The sequence below is a fragment of the Thamnophis sirtalis genome, unplaced genomic scaffold (assembly GCF_051295495.1).
Source record: "Thamnophis sirtalis isolate CommonGarterSnake01/CBP01778 unplaced genomic scaffold, rThaSir2_p1.2 scaffold_5, whole genome shotgun sequence".
In the NCBI taxonomy this organism is placed as follows: Eukaryota; Metazoa; Chordata; class Lepidosauria; order Squamata; family Natricidae; genus Thamnophis; species Thamnophis sirtalis.
The window spans coordinates 40,146,022-40,167,443 of NW_028261385.1; the positions used below are offsets into that span (position 1 = coordinate 40,146,022).

The window sequence follows — 21,422 nt, forward strand, 5'->3', positions numbered from 1 at the left end:
TGCTGCTGCGACATCCAGGGAGGAGAAACCAAGCCGCGCACCTCTCCCAGCTGCTTTCGCGGCTTTCTGGAGCGCCAAGAACCTTCGCGCTCTTCTCCGCTCCTCGCGACTGCAACAGATGTCCAGAAGCGTCGGGAAACGTGCGGCTTATAACCCGGTGCGCTTTATATGTGGAAAAAGTTTGAAAAATTAACGTTAATTGATACTGCGGCTTATAATCCGGTGCGGCTTTTGGTCGTGAAAATACGGTATACACCCAAAAAATGAAAAGTGCCTCATGGAAAAAGGATCAAAGAGATTTTGTTCAGTGTTCTGCTCCTAGAGTAATGAACTGGATGCCTGGCGAAATTCACAAGCAAAAAATTTATCTTGTCATGCAAATTCTTCAGCAACTAACATTAAGAGACATTGCTTGTTACAGAAAGTAATATATAGTTATGTGAAAAACAGATATTGTTTGTTTCAACACAAATTCAGTACACCTTAATTATCATTTCTTGAAACTTAGATTGATGGCTACATTTCTGGCCTTTACGAAGGACCTAAAGAAAAGTTTGGACCACCATGTTTGGGGAAAAGTGATAGTGGTGAGCCTTTTCAAAGGCTATTTTGAATGGGATGTTTTGCTTGCATTCACCTGTTAACTTAAATAACTATTCTGTGACACATTAGAACAATATTTCAATATAAGAGGTATTGTAGCCAAAAGAAATAAGGGAAACAAGGAATAGCTGTGGTATTTTCTTGTGTGTTTTTTTTACCCCAAGGCTACAAAAACAGATGCAATAGTAAATCCATGTTGAGTACTACAGTATATTCACTTCCCAAATTGCAAAAATGATTGGCCTAAGCTGATTTTTTTGAGACCATCAAAATAAATCAGCATTGGAATCAAATGATGACACTGATTTAGTTGACCTTTATATAAGAAAGTAAAAGGTTATCATGTCCAGCACACTCACATTTGCGAACCGGTAGGGAAGGTAAGTGAAACCCACATCTGGTTAGAGTGCAGTACTGCAGGCTATTTCTGCTAACTGCCGGCTGCCTGCAATTTGGCAGTTCGAAATCCACCAGGCTCAAGGTTGACTCCGCCTTCCATCCTTCCAAGGTCGATATAATGAAGACTCAGATTGTTGAGGGTAATATTCTGACTCTGTGAACTGCTTAGAAAGGCCTGTAAAGCACTATAAAGCGGCATGTAAGTTTAAGTGCTATTGCTATCAATGCAGGCAAAAAAGCTAACAGTAAACAACAGCCTAATCAAGGAATCAAGGAATCACCAAGAACACTCTCACCAAAATTGACAGGGTAAGCCACTTGAAAGCAAACCCCACTCCCTTCTAGCACTGATGATGTTATCTAGTTTGGTATGGAAACATCTACAAGAAAATCACCAAGCTCAGAGAGCACATGGACCCCATAGTTTCTGTTTCATTTGTTCCTTTCTTCCTTTCTCAAAGTTACTCATTTATCTGATTTTTATCTATCCCTTATTACTTTATAAGTAACTCAAGGCATTGAATGTATCTAAGACTCCTTCCTCCTTCTATTTTCCCCACAATGACAACTATGTGAATTAATTGCGATGAGAGTGAGTGATTGGCCCAAAGTCACTTGGCTTTCACATTCCATAATTCAATTCTACCAGATATTCAGCTTTTATATTACATGCTTTAACAGTGCAAAGTCCATTTTGATGTCATCACTAAAGATTCATACTTCATTTAAACGCCATTTATATTTTTTATTGCACATAAAACCTTTATAATTTTATTAATGCAAAAAATGTCTAAAAATTTTACTCCAGTTATACGATAGTGAATCTAATACATTTTTGTAATTAATCCAGGTAACATATAGGTATGTCTTTCTGAGGGTTAGGGGTTTGTTTTTGAAATATTGTTTTATCAAAGTTGATCTTTTCTACCTCTAGAACTTTTGAATTCCCCTACTAATTTGAGATTAGAGGGTTTGTTAGATATTACTGGCAACTATTCCTTAAAAACTTGAATGCTGCAGGCATCCAATTGTTGGGTATTGTTTCTTTTGCTTTTCCTGATTACTAACATATGGAAGCGAACCATTGATCATTGCCGCAACATTTGATTGAAATTAAATGTAAAACAAGAATGCAAAATACATAAGATATTGTCAAGGTTCCAACTAACGAACCCAAGCAAATCAGAACTCCAGACACTTTCTCAGACAACATCTTTATTGGGTAATCATATTGACACACTTAATTGAAAACCAATTCTGAATCATTTCCACAGTTTCAGCACATTTAAAACCAGTAATTACCCTCCCCCACCTCCATTTCACTGGTCAATTAGTTTAATTGGTGGGCTCCTCAGGCACTCTTCTCCTTTTCCCTCCTTCACTTAGGTGATGACCTTGGTTTTCACAAGAAAGTTCAATGTTGGGTCCAGCACTGCATTCCAACCTCCTCCCCTCTCCCATATAGTGTGGCAACGATGGACCAAGAAAATGACTTCTAGCAACTTCAGTTCAGTGTTGACAGACACTGGAACCCCAAATCCACAGTGTGTCAGAATTCCAAGTATCATGCAGAATTAAATCAGAGTCCAAGGCAAAACTATCCTTTTTGTTCCAATTTAATAAGACAGACATCTTAGGCACATCTGTGTTAATCCCAATACTGGAAATGACATCAGAATTCCACCCAGTTAAAAGTTCATGATCTTGTCCCCACACCCATAATCCATCACATGATCCAATCTTCTTCTTCCATGCTAGCATCCACACCCAGCTTCTTCCGGTCAGGTGTACTGGTGTGGAGACAAAGGATGACCTTGGCTTCTAGTAAAGAATGAAAAACAATACATTCCACAATCTCACTCCTGTCTATTCCCCCTCCCATCAACTATACAAAGAAACAGCATAATGAAATAAGAGAAAGTGTGGCAGGCCAAAATTCTAAAATGAATATAAATGCAGGTCTGACACAGTGTTTGTCTTTTCCTGGTTTAGTATAATTTTTTATCTTTTTAGCTTCTCCTTTTACAATTACTGCTGTTGCTACATTTTTTCCCATTTGCTCAGGTTTTGCTTGTTTTTCTATGTCAGATATCTTGGGGAATTTCATTGTGAGGTGGGATTTTTTTGTTATCTTAATGTTTCATTATTTAGGGGGATTCATTTGGTTTTTCATTTTTACTTTAGCTTTAAAAAGTATTGCTGATCTGTTCTAGCCTATTTTGCTGGAAACACTGGATCTTACATCCATATTATTCACTTTTCCTACAAGTCGCCATCAGTCTTAAATTGTTACATGATTTCTGTAATCATTTTCTATCAAGATTGTATCTTTTCCAAGCTTGTTTTTCTTATTTTTCAGTTTGTGTTATTTTAAATTATGTAGGTTGCTAACTTCTTTTTAAAGTTGATTTATATTTTCCAATCTATAGTACTTTTTCAAATTGGCACTGGGTTTTAGTTTAGCAGCTTGTTTTCAATTTATAACCCAGTTCAGTTATTACTTTTGTAAGGCTATAAATGAGCTGATTAGTCTCTTTGATCATATATGTCATAATAGATTAAGCAACCATATTTGCATCAGGCACAATTTCATTTAAATACTTTCTTTCAGTGGATTTCAAAGGCAGTAATCTTTATCTTGCTGTATCTTTCCTACATTTACAAACTTTTTATTTAAGCTGTTATTTATATTCAGACAAGTGCAGTTCTTATTCATTATTCATTATTTTGAATTGCTGGTTTAAAATGTTCACTGGCTGCATCCAAATGAATGCCTATGTTGACTTTTGTAGCCCAATTTTGTTTTGCCCTTTCAAAACATTTGTTTGTCCTCGCATATATGCTGCAACTTTTCCTTCATGACAGATGTCTTCGATTTTGTAACAACAATGAAAAGCCTTTGATTCACGCTTTGATTCACAGCATCCTTATCATACAAGATTCTCAAGGATGCCAATAATGGGTGTGTTAGCATTTAGCAGTAGCATTTAGACTTATATACCACTTCACAGTGCTTTACAGCCCTGTCGAAGCAGTTTACAGTGTCAGCATATTGCCTCCAACAATCTGGGGCCTCATTTTACCGACCTCGGAAGGATGGAAACCTTGATATTCAAACTGCAAAATTGCAGTCAGCCAGCAGTTAGCAGAAGTAGCTGCAGTACTGCTTTCTAACTACTGCATCTCTGGGGTTCTTTAGTTTCTTCTATAAGATGCAAAGTCAGATTGTTGAATAGTGATTAGTATAAAATCATTCATACTTTTCAAAGGCTGAGTACCCTGTATCCTAGGCATCCCTATATGAACTTCTCATCAGTTGTAAAATAACTCTTTGTAATCAAAAGTATATACATTCTCATCTTTAATCTGCAATTCTGTATAAGGATTCTGTGTTCATATGACTGAGACTCTTCCCTGTTGCTAACTAAAACCAATTACTCACCATAACCTACCAGCTTTAATAAAATAATTGGTTATTTATTTGTTTAATTTCAAATACACAATTCTGGGCTTATAGCAATTAAAAATAAACTACAGACAAAATATAATATAAAACATAAAACTGGAGCCCTTGGTGCTGTATGATTACACAACCAGATAACATCATCAGTGAGTGTTGGTGTTGCTTCTGATTTATATATAGTAGCTTGCCCTCCCAATTTTGGTGGGCAATGCCTGCTTATCTGCGTGTTGGCTGCTAAAGACTGTGTGTTCTGATCTTTTTGTTTCCTTCTTGGTTTTTTTATTGCATAAAACATATAAAAACTGTACAGCACAATTCACAGCAGAGAAAAAACAACAACATAACTATTGTATATGTTTTATCATATATCTAAATTTCCAAGCACAGTGACAGAACCATGCCTTTAAAAACTTGCAAAAAGCCAGTAGAGTTAAGACCAATCTGATCCTTGGGGAGCTCATGTTCTAAGGATGGATGCCCCAATAGAAAAGGCTTTCTACCTTGGCACGTCATCATGAAGCTTGTTTGTTTGTTTGTTTGTTTTGTTGTTTGTTTTATTGAGCTTGTATGCCGCCCACTCCCGAAGGACTCCGGGCGGCTTACAATAAAACAAGGGAGGGGGATAATACACAAGACAACATATTAAAATATACAACAGTCACAATTTCCGAGGGGCTGGATATTTCGAAAGCCCCCCGGCCTGCTGGAGCAGCCAGGACTTAACGGCTTTGCAGAAGGCCGGGATCTCCACGGGGAGATGGTTCCAGAGGGCTGGAGCTGCAACAGAGAAGGCTCTCCCCCGGAGAGTCGCCAGCCGACATTGGCTGGCAGATGGGATCCGGAGAAGGCCTAACCTGTGTGATCTAATCGGTCTATGGGAGGTAATCGGCAGGAGGCGGTCTCTCAGGTACCCAGGTCCGATGCCATGAAGGGCTTTATAGGTAACGACCAGCGCCTTGAAGCGGATCCGGAGACTAATAAGTAACCAGTGCAGCTCGCGGAGGATAGGTATGACGTGGGTGTACCTGGGTGCACCCACGATTGCTCGCGCGGCTGCGTTCTGGACCAGCTGGAGTCTTCGAACACTCTTCAAGGGCAGCCCCATGTAGAGCGTGTTACAGTAATCCACATTCATCTCATCCCCAGAGATTGAAAAGTTTTGCAACAAATACATACTGAATGACTTTGGAAAAATCATGGTGAGATCTGCATATGTAGATGTGCATAGAAACAATATTATCTATTTATTAATGAGAAACAGATTTGGAAATCAGATTATTTTTGTCACCTGATGTTCTGGCTCCTGCATCACCACATCAGTCTCATGTTCACAATGTTCTGTGGCATTCTCATCACAGGTTCCTCAGTCTTATATAGGAACGTAATTGACCATTTTGTACTTTGTCTTTTTGTTCTCACCATTACCCAGATATAGTTTCTGTTTTTAACCTTTTCTCCCTTTTGAATGAGCTTCATTTTCTCTTGTACTAAAAGAAGAGAACAGAGGCAGAGCATGAAGGGTTCCAGTTTATGTCTGGGAATGTAGCTTGACAAAAATAGGCAGATATTTCCATCAGACATCTAAAGAAGACAATAAATCTCAATTCTCCAGATAATTACCCCTATATTTAGGAATATCTTTAAAATAGCTACTTAGAGACTCAGTACAGATTAGTCACTTTAATGCAAATGAGATGAAATTTCCTGTAAGGAATTTGCCTATTGCTGAACACAAGCACCATATACCGTATTTCCCTGCAAATAAGACCTACCCTGAAAATAAGACCTAGAATTTAAGTATGACCCTCTAGTTTCATTTAAACATAGATGGCCCCAAACCAAGCAAGGGTGTGATGTCTAGAGAAACTTTCTTCCTTGTTTTTATTCTTTTACAAATGAATTTTTCGGCTGTTTTTGACAGGCAGAGAGCTGCAGGAGGCAGTGGAGGCTGAAAATGGGTGACGAACCAGATCTGTGATATTTCCCGTGACCCGTCAAAAGCGCGGACGACAAAAGCGCGATCGACAAAAGCGCGCCTTTGACGTCATCACAGCGCGACGAAAAAGATCGAAAAATTCAAATAAAAATTAATAAAAATTAAATTAAAGCAAGCCGATTCACATAAAGGTAAGGGTTAGGTTTAGGGTTAGGGTTAGGGTTAGGTTAAGGGTTAGGGTTAGCTTTAGAGCGTTAGCGTTAGGGTTAGGTTAAGGGTTAGAGTTAGGTTTTTCGTTACTTTAACGGTTAGGTTTAGGGTTAGGTTTAGGGTTAGGTTAAGAGTTAGGTTTAGGGTTAGGTTTAGGGTTAGGTTTGGGGGGCTTAGGGTAAGGTTTTCGCTTTATTTTTACATTTTTCGAACTTTTTCGTCGCGCTGTGATGACGTCACAGCGTGCTTTTGTCGAGCGCGATTTTGTCCTACGCGCTTTTGTGGTGGAACCATATTTCCAGGCCGGCCTCACAGGCCAGATTTAAGCACTCCACCAGCCAGATCTAGGTCGTGGGTCTTGTGTTTGACACACCTGGTATCTAGTATCTCTGTTTCAAGAAAATCTAGCTATTTTTCTCCTACTGTATATATCAACAAAATAGTTGCCATTCATAGGCTTAAAGTCTCATTGTTTTATAATAACTGCTTCATCTGAAAATCACTTCTTCCTGCTTTATTAGATTAAATCCCTTCAATTTCCTTGGCCAGAAACCTTCCACACCTGCTCACTCCAAATATTCTCTTGCATCAACTTCTTGGGCTCTTCCAAGCGCCTCTGAATTTATCTTTTGACCACTACCACCACCATTAACCCAAGACAGAGTCAGGGACTAAGGCAAAAAATGTATTAGAGAACAACTTCTTGGTGGAACTGAAGACATGTTGAAAGAATAGCTTTCATTCAGCTAAGCTATTAAGTAGCTTAATAGCTTAGCCAATGGAGGAGCACTTACTTTGAGGGTTGAAAGTCATTCAAACTTAACCCTTGTAGTAAAAAAGAGAGCAGAACCTGAAAATCTAAAAATGTTCCCCGTTGGACCAGAAAATGAATGTATAGTCTGCTTTAAAATCTTTTCTTATAATCATAGTGATAACATTTTCATCTTATCTTATTTTTTCTTATACCCAACTACCATTCATTTTATTGGGAGATGAATTTCTCTTCTGAAGTTATTCATATAAGTCAACATTTTTCCTTTTCTCTCATTTCTTTCAGGTCTATTTTTTCCTTAAGGATCCATTTTTGATACTATAGTATATGTATAGTATCCTTATCCTCCACCAATTCTCTCAATATTTGCATAATAAATAATCAGGACAATAATGCTTTTACATTTATGTTCATTCCTTAGTCACATATAGATATTTCAATACATGCTTAGACCACATACATTACTGAAAACTCAGAGATAGCTACTCACTAAAGACTTTTCCCATTTATTTTTGGGTCTATAAAGGTCCCAGAAACTTTTTCAGTACTCTCTTGTATCATTCCGACCAATTCATCCATGTCACCTACCTGAATGTTTTCCTCCAGATCACATCCTTTTGTGTTGCACAATTTTCCCCAAATACTTATTTTCATTATCATCATTCACTGGAGTGTAACATGAAGCTATTATTAGTCTACGGATTGCTGGGTTTTCATATGCAGTTGTTACTAACTAGATGAGATTAATTCATTATTCCATACACATACTTTAGCTCTTTCATTCATAACTGAACAAATATGTCCACTTTCCTGCTTAGATTCATAAACACCACAAAGTCTGTCCATCTTCATTCAATTCTTAGACATACTTGCATAACATATTGGTTTTTTTTTCAATTTCCTTTCATTAATTCCTGATCAATATATTCCAAAATACCAACTTCTATATGCCCTGCCCATTCCAGATTAATATTCCTGTAACTGTAATGACTGTATACAGTTACTCTGTATGGCTGCAAATGAGTCCAGAATTATAGTTATAAATTATGCTGATCAATAAACTGTAAAGCAACATTTAGGAATGTCAACTGATTGGGGACCAGGCATGGAAATGGAGTGGACGAAATGTTTGGTTTGGTTTGATTGTATTGCTACTGCCATGGGAAGTGGCGAATGGAGATTTATGGTTTCTATGTTGTGGATTTTAATGCTGTAAGCCACCCAGAATCACCTGGGAGCGAGTTGAGATGCCATGCAAATTTGTTGAGTAAATACAGTTATTGTATTTTTAGATATTACTTCCAAAGCTCCAGGTTATCTCATAGTTTTATTAATTTATTGACTCTAGCTGTACTTGAGGGAGTACAGGATGCACATACAGACATATTTGCATTTACCAGCCTTTACTGGTTTCTTTTGCAGGGAAAACTGCATGCCATTTCTTTTTATCACATTTATATCTCGCCATTATCGGTTTCATCTGTTCTTAAATATGAGGAGCACGTTCAGCAGATAATACATCTGATTTCATTATTACCAGTATTCAATCAAGCTTTCCCCCTCTCCCTCTCTCTGTTTGTATGCAGTTAGATATTTGTTTAATTGTAACGAAGCACTTTTATGATTTTTGTTTCCTTTTTCTTCCGGCCTTAGCAAGGGGTGGGGGGGGAGGAATAATTGCTTTGTGCATTGTATTTATTTTATTTTATTATTTATTTATTTATTTGTAAAGCATGTATAAGATATTTATTTGCTAGAATTAGGGGTTTAATGTAAACAAATCAATAAGTGCCTATTTACAGAAGGATGAGGGTTTAAAAAAAATATTCAAATACCACCCGCGGAATTCTCCTCGATGACGCTAGAAGGCAGAGACTTATGAAGGAACATTCATTTCCGCAAGCAACGGCCTTTTGCGGCCCTAAAACTACGGTTCCCATATTGCCTTTCGGCGACGGCCTTTTCTCCCATAACGCCTGAGTCACGTGGCTCTAGATTAAGTGAAGGTCGTGAGGGAGAAGGCACCTTTTTGTCGCCGGGGTTCTCATTCCGGCCGATATGTTGACTACCACCGTCCGCCGTTTCGGCACCTCCGCCCTTCGGCGGATGCATTACGAGGATGGGCCGGGAAAGGTAAGATGGAAGCATGGGGAGGCTATGAATTCAAGGCCTCAGCTACTTCTGCCCCTCGAGCGGCGGCATGGCCAGGGCCGGTTTCCTAGGCAAGTCGCGCTAGGCCTGCTTCTCTCCCACCCCGTCCTCCCTCTCCTTGGTCGTTTGTTGAAGATACCGGAAAGAGGCTCCTTGGCTTCTCTGGGCCCTTCGCCTTTCGAAGTCAGTGAGGGAAAAATAATCTGGGAAGAGAGGAGTCTCTTTATTTTTCAGCCTCTCCACCCCCTGCCCCTCCTGTTTTACGGCACGGAATTGCATTGGAAGGCCGGGGCCCAACCCTTGAAGCCTTAATCATTATTTATGATTGAGTATAATAAAATAATAATAATGAAGTGTCAATAAAATTCAATTAGTGGTAAGCTAATGAACTGTATGGTGACTTTTTTGCTAAATTTCTTAACAGATAAACCTGGGAACAGTGCATATAAAAAAGATAACAATGCCTTCTAATGATCAGCTCTTTATTATGCATCTATATAATGTAATGGAAATGATTTGCCATTGTTTTTATTCTGGGATCAGTTCCTACTAACACTATAATTAATAACCTAAGAGGCCTATAAGGGGTGTGCATAAGTGCACTAAAGTGCCTACCGTCCCAGTCCTAATGTCCCCATTTTTTCGTATCTATTTCATGTATTCATAATCGTGTTTATACTTATATCTGTTATCTTATGCATGCTTGACAAATAAAAATAAATAAATAAATAAAATAATCACGGAAAAGAGACTTTTTGCAGTAGAGAATAAAGCAGCTGCGATTTTTTTCCCCGGATTTGATATTTGTAATATATCTGTTCTCATGAAACACTTGGGCTGAGCTCAAGATACAGGATGGGGCAACATACCTTCTTTTTCTTTTTTCTTTACCTCCCACTGTGGAATCATTTTTAGTAATGCCATTTTTCTCTCTGGTTGTAGCTTGAAAGCCACATGTCCAAAGCCCTGCTCAGTGTTGATGGAGGTGTTTTTAATATTCTCAGTAATCAGTTTCTTGTTTCTGTAGGGGCCTTTTGTTCAATACAGGACTATTTTTCTTCATTCTACCGGTACAGGTGATGATAGCATAACAGCATGAATAAAGATGATACTGTAAACGCTTTCTGATGTACCTATTCTGAAGTTGTACTCATACTAATTAATTTCAGATCATACTCATCCAAGATGGCATCTAAAGGACATACGTAGTATCTTTTTAAGGTGAAAAAAAATAGGACTAGTGTAAATGAGGTTCGAATTGAAGAATGTTGATATTAAACTATGAAACCCGTGAGACTGACTCTCTTTTTAGAAAATTAGGAATACAGTGATGTACTTCTGTAACTATAAATGATGAATGAACGTTTAGTACTTGGTTGCTATCCATGGGATTTAGGCCAAGTCACTTTTTATATATTAACTTTGCTTAATAACTTTGCTAAAACAAAGCTTCAACATTCTTATCTTTTCAGAATCTCCCATTCTCTGTTAACAACAAATGGAAATTGTTATTCGGAACCTTTATCTTTACCATAACTGGTATTGGTGGTCCCTGTTTTATTGTAAGGCATCAGCTGCTTAAGCAATGAATATGTTGTAACAGGTAATTCCTATTGGTTTTCTTTTCATTCTCTAGAAGTCTTTTACAAGCTATTTTGGTTACTCCTTGGAAGCTATAAAAACCATTTTCTGGTTTAATTTCAATAAAATTCAATTGGTGGTAAACTAATGAGCTGTATAGTGAACATTTTGCTAAATTTCTTAATATGTAAACCTGGAAATAGGGCATTAAAAAAAAGATAACAATGCCTTCTAATGAAGATCAGCTCTTCATTATGTATCTATACAGTGTAATGGAAATGATTTGTCACTGCTTTTATTCTGGGATCAGTGCCTATTAACACTGTACATGTAAACCTGGATTCAAATTATATATTTGAATCCATCACAGGAACCATAGTTTTCTTCAAATTCTATTGTATCTTTTCTTCCAATAGCAGTTTAAATCATGATTCAGTAACATTTAGAAAACAATTTTAGTAAAGTCCCTCCCTGAAATGCAAAGAGCATATTTATATAATACAACCGGTCCATTCCTAATGTCATCATATATAGTAAGTTTTCAAAGTCTTAAATATATCACAACTAGGGTATTGAAATGCATTATGGATAGGGTTGCTATGAAAAGTATTGGGAGTTCCAGATGGTCCTATGGCCACAGCCAGGCCACCAATCAGAACAAGGCAGAAGAAAGACCTTATAACTATTTGACATAGCTGTACTTGTTACCAATGGGTTTTTTTTTTCAGAAAAGGTCTTACAGCATTTAAACTTTGAGAAATGCTAAACAATTTTGGCCTCAAGACTCAGTATACCAGCATACTTAAAATGTCATGGTGGGCCTTCATAAAGCTGGTTCTGCTTATAATAGCTGTCTGTTGGGAATGTGGGAGAAAGCTTTCCCTTCAGTTACTTTGCTTGGGGACCATACTCAGTGTAGAGGTTTAGGAAGGGTTTCAGTGCCCATCTCTTTAGCCTCGCTTACTGGTAGTTTCTAAAAATACATGCACAAAGAGAGCTGAGCTAAAAATTCTAATTAATCTTGACTGCTGTTAAATAAAATTCACAGGATTAAATATGATTAATAGTGGGATGTAAGAAGGTGTGGTAAAAACCATGAATCTGCTATCCTATACCAAATATTCACCAATGGAAAAAAGTTGGTACTGGCATTTTTGAGGGGAAGTTATAGTGTAATCATTAAATCTCTAATATATGTGAAAGAAGAAATGAAAAGAGTTAGATTTTTGAACTTCAGAAGAGTTCTGAATCTGAAGCAGAACATCCAGAAAAGCTACTAAAAGAAAGAAAAATTAGAAAATCTAAAACTCAATCCTGTGAACTTTATTTAACATGATTGCAGTATGAAAAAATGCAAATAATGTAATCGGCAGCATGTGGTTTCTGTAAGCTGTTATCCATTAAGCATTAAAGATTCTCAGTCAGAAAGACATCTTTAGCTATATAGAAAAGCCTTCATAGATTGTTCCCCATCTATGTTTTAAATTGCCTTGTTTAATATGAGTTTCATCTACAAAGTACGATTTTGGTAAGCTGAAAGGAATTAATTGTAGGATATAATAAATATTTTAAGGATTTTTATGTTTCCTTTTTTTCTTTCAGGTTGAGAAGAAAGAACAAAAGGAAATTTAAAACTAAGCATTCTACATATATAAATAAAAAATATACCTGAAACTACAGTAGATTCTGTTTCTGTTTGGTCGAAATATAGATTGATGAATTATATCGAAAGAAATTCCATTCCTAGTTATATAAAATGCTATGTTTTTTAAATACAGGTATATACAGATATGTTTAGATTTATATTATGTGTGGCAAATAAGTGAAGTAGGTAAAATGCATATGTGCACATTTTAACAATATAAAATGTGAAGGGTTTATATATGTATAGAAGCAAGGTGGATCATGCAAGATGCAGAACTCTAAAGCACAAGATCAATGGGAAATCACTAAAATGAAAGACTATAGAATTTAAAATATTCAATGAAATAATTGTAATACAGAAATTAAAATTGCACCCATTTTAAATTTTTATTTCAACCACAATAAATGCACTGCTTGTAAGTTTCCAAATGTACAACAATAGAATCTAATATTAATTCAGAGCAGAAAATTTTTTAACTGCCTAAACCAAAAAGAGATTTGAGGACACATTAAGTAGTCAGATGGAAGAAACCAAAAGTTAAGGTAAATCCGTGATGGTGAACCTATGTGGGCATACAAGCCGTCGCTCCACCGTGCATGCGTGCCACACATGGGTAGGGGGATAAGGGTGGACGTGTGCATATGCCTGGGGGTACATACTTTGCATTTTGGGGTTCACATGCACACACTTTGGACACTCGGTCCAGAAAAGGCTAGTCATCACTGGAGCAAGTAAAGTACAAATAGAAACATGTTGAGGATTTGGAGGTAAGTGCTCACAGTGAGCTAAGGGAGGAAAATTAGGAAAGATAATTAAAAGAAAATTATGCAGGATATGTTAATTAAACACCTAGGTGGTAAAAGATGGAAAAAATTATTTTCACACAAGTTCAAGGTTAGAGTCATTAATACAACAGGGATGCGGTGGCTCAATGGCTAAAACGCTGAACTTGTCTATCAGAAGGTCGACAATTCAGTGGTTCGAATCCCTAGCGCTGCATAACAGAGTGAGCTGTTACTTGTACCAGCTTCTGCCAACCTAGCAGTTTGAAAGTATGTGAAAATGTAAGTAAAAAATAGGGACCACCTTTGGTAGGAAGGTAATAGTGTTCCATGCGCCTTCGGCTTTTAGTCATGCCAGCCACCTGACTACAGAGATGTTTTCAGATAGCACTGGCTCTTCAGCTTTGAAATGGAGATGAGCACTGCCCCCTAAAGTTGGGAACAACTAGCACATATATGCGAGAGGAACCTTTACCTTAATGAAACTTCTGGAATCTTAAATATGTTAAGACAGGGATGAATAAAATTCATTTTTCACATTGGGCTAATTCAACACAACTTGTGTAGCTAGCTTTTACTCTCCCATCTCAGTCCGATTATGTGGACAAGAATCCAGAATAGTATAGTGTTGAGCTTCTTCGTATTATGTAAATTTGTCAATTCCAGCTGAAGCCATAGGGAGATTTTCCACAGATGCATATGTTGGCTAATATGTAATGTATCACACATATGTGTGTATATATACTAATAAACCGCATTCCATAGAATAGGAGCATGATTTTTTTTAAAGTGATGATTGTAAATATTTACAAGAAATATTTCAAAACACCCATCTGCAGATAGTAAGCTGATATTCACACAAAAATGCCACTTCAGAAAAACAACCAAAATAAGGACAGGTAGTTTTAGAAAATGTAACTTCACTGGGAAGAAAAGACATACCATCAAGTCATTTAGACTATAAAAACAAGGTTGCCTTTTCTCTGGTCCTTCAGAATAACTAGAAGCTTTTTCATAAACATTTATTGATCTTACTGGGTCTGTCAGTCTTCCATTATGTTGTCCAGTTATTTAAGATTTACTTTGTTGTCATTGTACGTAAACACATTATACCCATGCAACGAAATTCACATAACACCCAGAAACCAGGCCCAACACACATGATAATTCCCACACACACCCCACCCTCCCAAAATTCCCCACCCCTAAACCTCCCAAGCATCCACACAACAGACCAAGTAATGCTGTCCAACAGCTCACTGATGGTGGCCCTTTAGTTCATTGTTAAGGATTGTAAGCAGGATGGGAAGAGTTTCTGAGAATGTTGTGCAACTTCCTCAAACAGCGAGATGAAAGATGTCGTCCAGGGCTGGTAGCTGGAGCCCGATGATATTCTGAGCTGTTTTAATCATTCTCTAGAGCTTTTTTTGCAGAGCTGTTCCCATAAGATGAAAGAATTGACACACACAATGGTGCTGCAATAATAGGACAGAAGTAGATGCTGGGATAGATTTATCTTCCTGAGCATTTCAGGAAGTACAGCCTCTTCTGTGCCTTCCTCGCAAGCATGTTCTTTCCTCTGTGGAAAGAGGAATATAATTGAACCCCTGTGCTTAGAAAAGGCAGCCTTTGAAAGGTCCAACTGCACTATTGCTGCCAGGCAAAAACAGTGCCCCCAGGGCAATAGACAAGTAGGGAAGATGAAGAGCCCCTAGGTGGTCATAAGTGCAGGCAAATACCAAGCACCCGACTTTTGAACATGTGAGTGAGGGAACTGCAACAGCCATAACTTCAAAGACCAGGCAAAAATTAATTCAGTGCTGTTATAATTTTGGTTGCTGTATGAATAGTTATTAAGCAAGGACTAGCTGTATAAATAGTCCTAACTTAAAATAACTTCTGGCTTCTCTTCAAAGGTATTCAGTTTCCACTCTTATCACCCCTGTAAATGAAACAATTAATATGGTGGGTCACACAGTCAAGATGTTTATACTCGATTTGGCATTTTTATCTATCCCAACAGCAGATGTTTTAGATGTGTGATAGTCATGGCCTGACTTGTTCAGAATCATTCATAGAGAAATCGGTGCAATAACACACAGTAATGACAATAGCAAGCGTCCATTAAAGATTCCTCTCTTGAATTAACTTCTCCCACTTTATCACCATTGACCAGCAAGTGTGTATTCCATTGCGCCTTTCCCCTTTGAATAAGTTCCACTGACTTGTTATTTCTAGGAACTTGATTATCCAGTCATGTGGTAGTGTGTCAAATAGCTTCTGAAGGATTATATTAGTCTGGGGGGGGGGAGTTTTGTCCTATGCACCTGGCGTAATTAGGAAATGGGGGTGTTGGGTCAACATTATAATCTAATCCATTCCACTTCTGCACAGCACTCTGCTAGAAATTTGCTTATTTATGCCAATTCTAAAAAACTTCTATTATCCTGATGGAAATATGACATCCATGTAACAAGTTGTAAAAGAACAACCTTTTCCCAGAACAGCATTTCTGCTTATGGTTTCCAAAATATTGATAAATATATGTGAGAAGAAACCTGAACAGTCAGATTCATCATGCTGAAATAATAGCTAATGTACATTGCAAGGTAACTGCTTCACTACTGGCAAATGTGCCATTTTGGTCATTATTATTTGTGCAGCCCTGAAAATGCCACGAAAATCAAACATCTGTCATGCCAGATGAGGGAACTTAACTTATTTACAATGCTTAACGCACCGCTCATCCTTGAAAAGGTCACTTGTACCGGAACAGGCTACACATGGTTAACCAGCATATATTAAATGGCAGCGTATAACTCCAAAAGAATATATACTGAACTGGTTCTTGTAGATACAGTCCTTCTTGGTTACCTTTAGAAACCATGTTTTGTTGAATTTTTAAAATTAATACAATATTAAGATGGCTTTAGACATCTGAAAAACTAAATCTGTATAAAGCTGTGGAGGAGGGTATAACTTGAAAGGGATTGTGAGAACATGGCCTTTGTACCTGTAGAAGTTTTTCTTTTTTAAGCATATGAGGGGGAAGGTTTATGGGACTATAAAATAATTTTAGCAGCAAAATAATTTGGTTGGATTCCACACACTAATAATCATATGAAAGTGTATGGCAGGGGGCAAAGTAGAATCACTTTCACTGAACGTTCCTGAAAGGTGGGACTAAGGAAGAAAGGGTAGAACATTCAAATGACACAAAAACACTGTCTTGCTCACTACAAAATGGAGTCAGAACATAGAGAGAAGTGATGTAATGCGTCATTTGGGTAAATGAAGATAAAGTAGAACCTCTGGTCACAAATGTTTCTGACCAAGACCAAATTGGGTTCCAACCAAAAAAATTCACAAATTTTTTGAATCTGGTCACAAACACATACTCGGGTGGCGATCAAACACAGCCGTGGCCGATTTCTCCTTCCACACAATTTTTTTTTTTTTTTGTAAATGCCAAACAACAGCGATCTTGTGTGGCAGTGGTGGGTTTAAAAATTTTTTTAGAACCTCTTCTGTAGGCGTGGCCTGATTTGTGGGAGTGCTTGCTGGCCATGTGACTGGGTGGGAGTGGCTTACCAGCCATGTGACTGGGTGGCCATGGCCAACTTGTAAAATGTGGTGAAACTCACTTAACAACGCTCTTGCTTAGCAACCAAAATGTTGGCTCAGGAACTCTGGCATTGAAGTGTGCAAGTCTTAAAGCTTTCAAGTTACAAGACCCTTGCACCCCTAACCCTTTAGAAAAAAAACCCAGGGGTGTTCAAACTTGACAGCTTTAAGACTTGTGGACTTCAACTCCCAGAATTCCTCCTCTCGCTCTTCATCTTGATGATGTGCGGACGGGCGGGGGGAGGGAGCTGGAACCGGTTCTAAACGGCACTGTAGATTTGTTGAACCTCTTCTTTAGAGGCCTGTTGTGTGGCCACTGCATTCATTTTGGTTAGGTTTAGGTCATGACCAAATCAGGTTGCGACCAAAGTTATGGAACGAATTATGGTCATGACCAGAGTTTCTACCATACTTGACCACGAGGTCCCTAGCCTTGGAGTTCTTGGAGAAGAATTTCCAGCCAACTATAAATTCAAGTAGTCCAATAATGCCCAATATTTCTGTTAAGTGAGATTTATTAAGTGAGTTTTGCCCCCATTTTATGATGTTTCTTGCCACAGTTGTTAAGGGAATCTGGCTTCCCCATTGACTTTGCTCATCAGAAGATTGCAAAAGGTGATCAAATGACCTCATGATGCTGCAATGGTCATAGGAAGGAACTGGTTATCAAGCATCTGACTTTTCATCACATGATCATGGGAATACTACAAAGGTTGTAACTGAAAAGTGGTCATAAGTCACTTTTTTTCAGTGCTATTGCAACTTTGAATGGTCACTAAATGAATTATTGTAAGTCGAGGACTAACTTTATAAATGACAGCTACCCGATTTGGTGTGTGCACAGAACAGCAGCCACTGTTCTTACCTATGTGCAAAAATGATGCCTGCTTATTTTGCACACAAATGCCTAGCAATTCTGCAGATTCCCAAATTCCCATTTCTCTGACAGAAATTAAAGAGTGTGGAAGATGCTCAATTTTTCTGAGCTGAGTGTCCTTCAAAACACTCCGGAGAAAGATCCAGGCAGAATTATCATCTCCTAGTCAAACCTCAAATGAGCAGTCATTATGACCAATTAACCATCATTCAACCTAGCAAAAGGAATCACTCGCTACAGCCATAATTGTAGCTTTTGCTAAATTTGAGTTTAAATTTCTAGACCATTAATGGCAGGTTTTCTATTTTATGCCATCCCAAATGCATAATTCTAACAGTTGGCCTACTTTGAAGGAGTTATTTAAAAGGTTTTTTCCTAAGGTAATAGTGGTACCTGAAATATGACTGTCATTTTAGGACAATTTTCTCCTAGGTATTTTATAACTTAGCATTCTGTAATTTTTTCCCCGTCTTTTGAGACTTCTCTGAAATATGCTGTATACTAAACTGTTTTACAATTACAAAGCAGAATCATTATACCTGATTGTACAGACTGTTAATTTCATCCCTACAAGTTTTTTTTTACATGACTGAATTTGATTTACTGACAGCAGGACCCAGTGTGCACAGTTTGAAATTTTGTTTATACGTTTGGAAATTTATCTACTAACTTCCAGGAAGCTCTGCTAATTGGGAATAGAACTGGAACTAAACAAAATTGATCTCACTTCCCCTCCCCCAGAAATCATTTGCTATAGTCGTCTGGCTGTACTTATGAGCAGTTGGGAATTGGGTGGTAGTTTTTAAAACTACCATAAGCAGGAGTTTTAGGTTCACTGACAAAAGGGCGAACGACAAAACCGCACCCGACTAAACCGCGGTGACAAAACCACGTGTTCTAAAGCGCTCCGACGAATGAGCGCTGAATCGTGCCGACAACAGCGCGGAGACAGAAGCGTGCTGTAAAACTAAACCCTAAACCTAAACCTTACCCTAAATGTAACGCTAAACGTAACGCTAAACCTAACCCTAACCCTAATCCTAAACCTAACCCTAAACCTAACCCTAAACCTAACCCTAAACCTAACCCTAAACCTAACCCTTACCTTAAGTTAAATCGCTGTCACCGCGCTGTTGTAAAGCACCCTTCTGTCTCCGCGCTGTTGTTGCCGTGATGTTGTCGCCGTATTGATGACGTCGCGGTTTTAGCGACGCGGTTTAGTCGGGCGTGGTTTTGACGTTCGCCCTTTTGTCGGGTCACAGGAGTTTTACATCCTTGGTCACACTGAAAGGTGGATCCAATCAATTCAATAAGGATCATTTTGACCCCAGAATTAACCAGTCACCTAATGAATAGATTATCAGTTAACTCTGCCAAAAATCCAAACATGTACCACCAATCATCTATTGGATTTGAAGAATGCAAACAAGCATATATTTTGCCTGCTTAAGGAAATATGCAAAGGCGTAGATTTACATCTCATATTCTTCCTTGCCATGAACAGATGAAATATTATGAAATTGTTTCTCTCTGAGATTCTTTTTCTATATTTCCATATAGCTCAACCTATGCAGCATTTATAAAGCACAGAGCATTTATTTTGTTGTTGTTTTTTTACAAAAATACTTTGGGAGATCTTCATGGGGTTACCCCATCCTGCAATCCCCATCAGGAAGCAAAATCAGGACTTCTCTGAGCCATCAGCCTGCCATCTGTGGCTGGTGGGATTTTTTGTGGGGGTGTGAATCTGCAGGTCTAATCTGCAGGTTTTTCCTTCTTGTTTGAGTAGATTTGGTGATAATGGTCTGTTATTTTTACTTTACTGTTTTTCCTTGTCTCTTCAGGTTTCCTCACAGTGGGGATGTTAACTAGCTGTGTACAAAGTTATCTGCAACCTTCCCAAATTGTTCCGATGAGTGAAGCATGAAAGGACATAACAGCCAAGATGGTGCTCAGCTGGCAATGGCATCATAGCTCCAGAAACGTCTCGTTGTGATGTTGCAGAAGGAAACACTGAAAGGAAAAGCGTTACTGTGATGCAGCAGGAATGCTTGTGCCAATTATTAAATTAAAGGCATAAGATGCATTACAACCTCCCAGTATTTTCTCAATACCAGAAGAAACACAATTGCTGAGGCAGCTGGCAGCTGCAATATCAAGATTTAATAGAGGCCTAACTGCAGGCAGTACTGAATAATAAATTCTAGCACACACATCTCTTCCCTTAGCACAAAAAAAAATTGTGGTTGGGGGAGAGAATTGGAGTGGTATAGCTGAATTCTCTAAGTGAATTCTTGCCTCTCCCCATTTATTCACTGTCTACCCACTCTTAAACACATTACGCTTCTCCCATATCTATCCTCTTAGGGCAAGGGTGTCAAATTTGTGGCATTGTGTTGCTGTGACATGATGTTTCATGACTTTTTTCCCTTCGCAGAGCTGGGGTGGGCATCCAGTCCGCAGTTTGACACCCCTGTCTTAGGGAGTTCTCTCATATTTTTACTTACCCATGAATAAAATAAAAAATTATACCCATAAAATAAAATTTAAAAAAATTACTCATTCAACAGCCCATTAAACCAGCGTATTCCATATAGTAGATTGCCCTGTAAGTAAACCCTTCTTTGTATATAGTTTTTAATCCCATAAACCTCCAAAATGGAAGAGAGTCACCATGGCTTACCAAATTATTTGCTTCTGATCTCACTTGCAACACAGTAGTTCTTTGTTTTCCATCATGAACCAAACAGGTGGTACTAGTTTCCACAACTTGCAGTTGCTCATCTCTTCTTTTCTCTTTTTTCTCTATATCTTGTTGTCTGGTTGACTTTTTCTTGCTTTCTTTCTTCTCGCAATGATGGCTGACATTTTGTCAGTGAGATTTCAACAATAGCACTATAAAATACAAGGTTTTATTGTGCTGTCTTATAACATGATATTACAATGTGCTTCACTCATATATAGGAAAGTGATGGTTTCACCACTGTGGCTTCTAAACATTTCCTACATAATTTTCTCTCCCCCAGTAAGTCCTGTTAGTAGATAGCCACCTTCTACTATTTTCAAAGCAATTGCCTATCTGCACCCTATTCAGCAAGATGGAAATCAGTTATATATATATATATATATATATATATGTTATATTTATGCTGATAAATAAAAAATCTAATATATATATATATATATATATATATATATATATATATATATATATATATATATATATATATATATATATATATATATATATATATATATATTTCCCTTTATTTATTTATCAGCACAAATGCAACATAGATATAGATATATAGATATATTCACAGGTTTAGGTATGCTGGTCTTGTTGTATTTGGGTCTTTTCCCGTGTAAGATTGAGATT

The 21,422-nt window shown here is 37.8% G+C and overlaps 1 protein-coding gene and 1 non-coding gene across 4 annotated transcripts; both read left to right on the forward strand.

Annotated features, from left to right (window-relative positions):
- Positions 1–9,327: 9,327 nt before the first annotated feature.
- COX7C (cytochrome c oxidase subunit 7C) lies at positions 9,328–20,129 on the forward strand. 3 transcript variants are annotated; one of them, XM_014055307.2, is made up of 3 exons: positions 9,329–9,516; positions 11,007–11,137; positions 19,888–20,129. In XM_014055307.2, the coding sequence occupies exons 1-2, from the start codon at positions 9,442–9,444 to the stop codon at positions 11,121–11,123; spliced, it is 192 nt and encodes a 63-aa protein (XP_013910782.2). In that variant the 5' UTR covers positions 9,329–9,441; the 3' UTR covers positions 11,124–11,137; positions 19,888–20,129. The 3 variants fall into 3 exon arrangements, with proteins under 3 accessions (XP_087571820.1, XP_013910782.2, XP_013910774.2); XM_014055299.2 differs by lacking the exon at positions 19,888–20,129 and adding an exon at positions 12,718–12,794 and having other exon boundaries at positions 9,341–9,516; XM_087715694.1 differs by lacking the exon at positions 19,888–20,129 and having other exon boundaries at positions 9,328–9,516; positions 11,007–11,139.
- On the forward strand, positions 10,605–10,666 carry LOC148045338 (small nucleolar RNA Z39). Its single transcript, XR_015696854.1, has one exon. It is a non-coding gene; the product is annotated as a small nucleolar RNA Z39 (small nucleolar RNA).
- Positions 20,130–21,422: the final 1,293 nt, after the last annotated feature.

Bases quoted from the DNA above. Each gene is read 5' to 3' on its own strand.
- COX7C (XM_087715694.1), top strand. From the start codon at position 9,442: ATGTTGACTACCACCGTCCGCCGTTTCGGCACCTCCGCCCTTCGGCGG. The intron at 9,517-11,006 runs GTAAGATGGAAG...TTATCTTTTCAG, and splicing joins ACGAGGATGGGCCGGGAAAG to AATCTCCCATTCTCTGTTAA.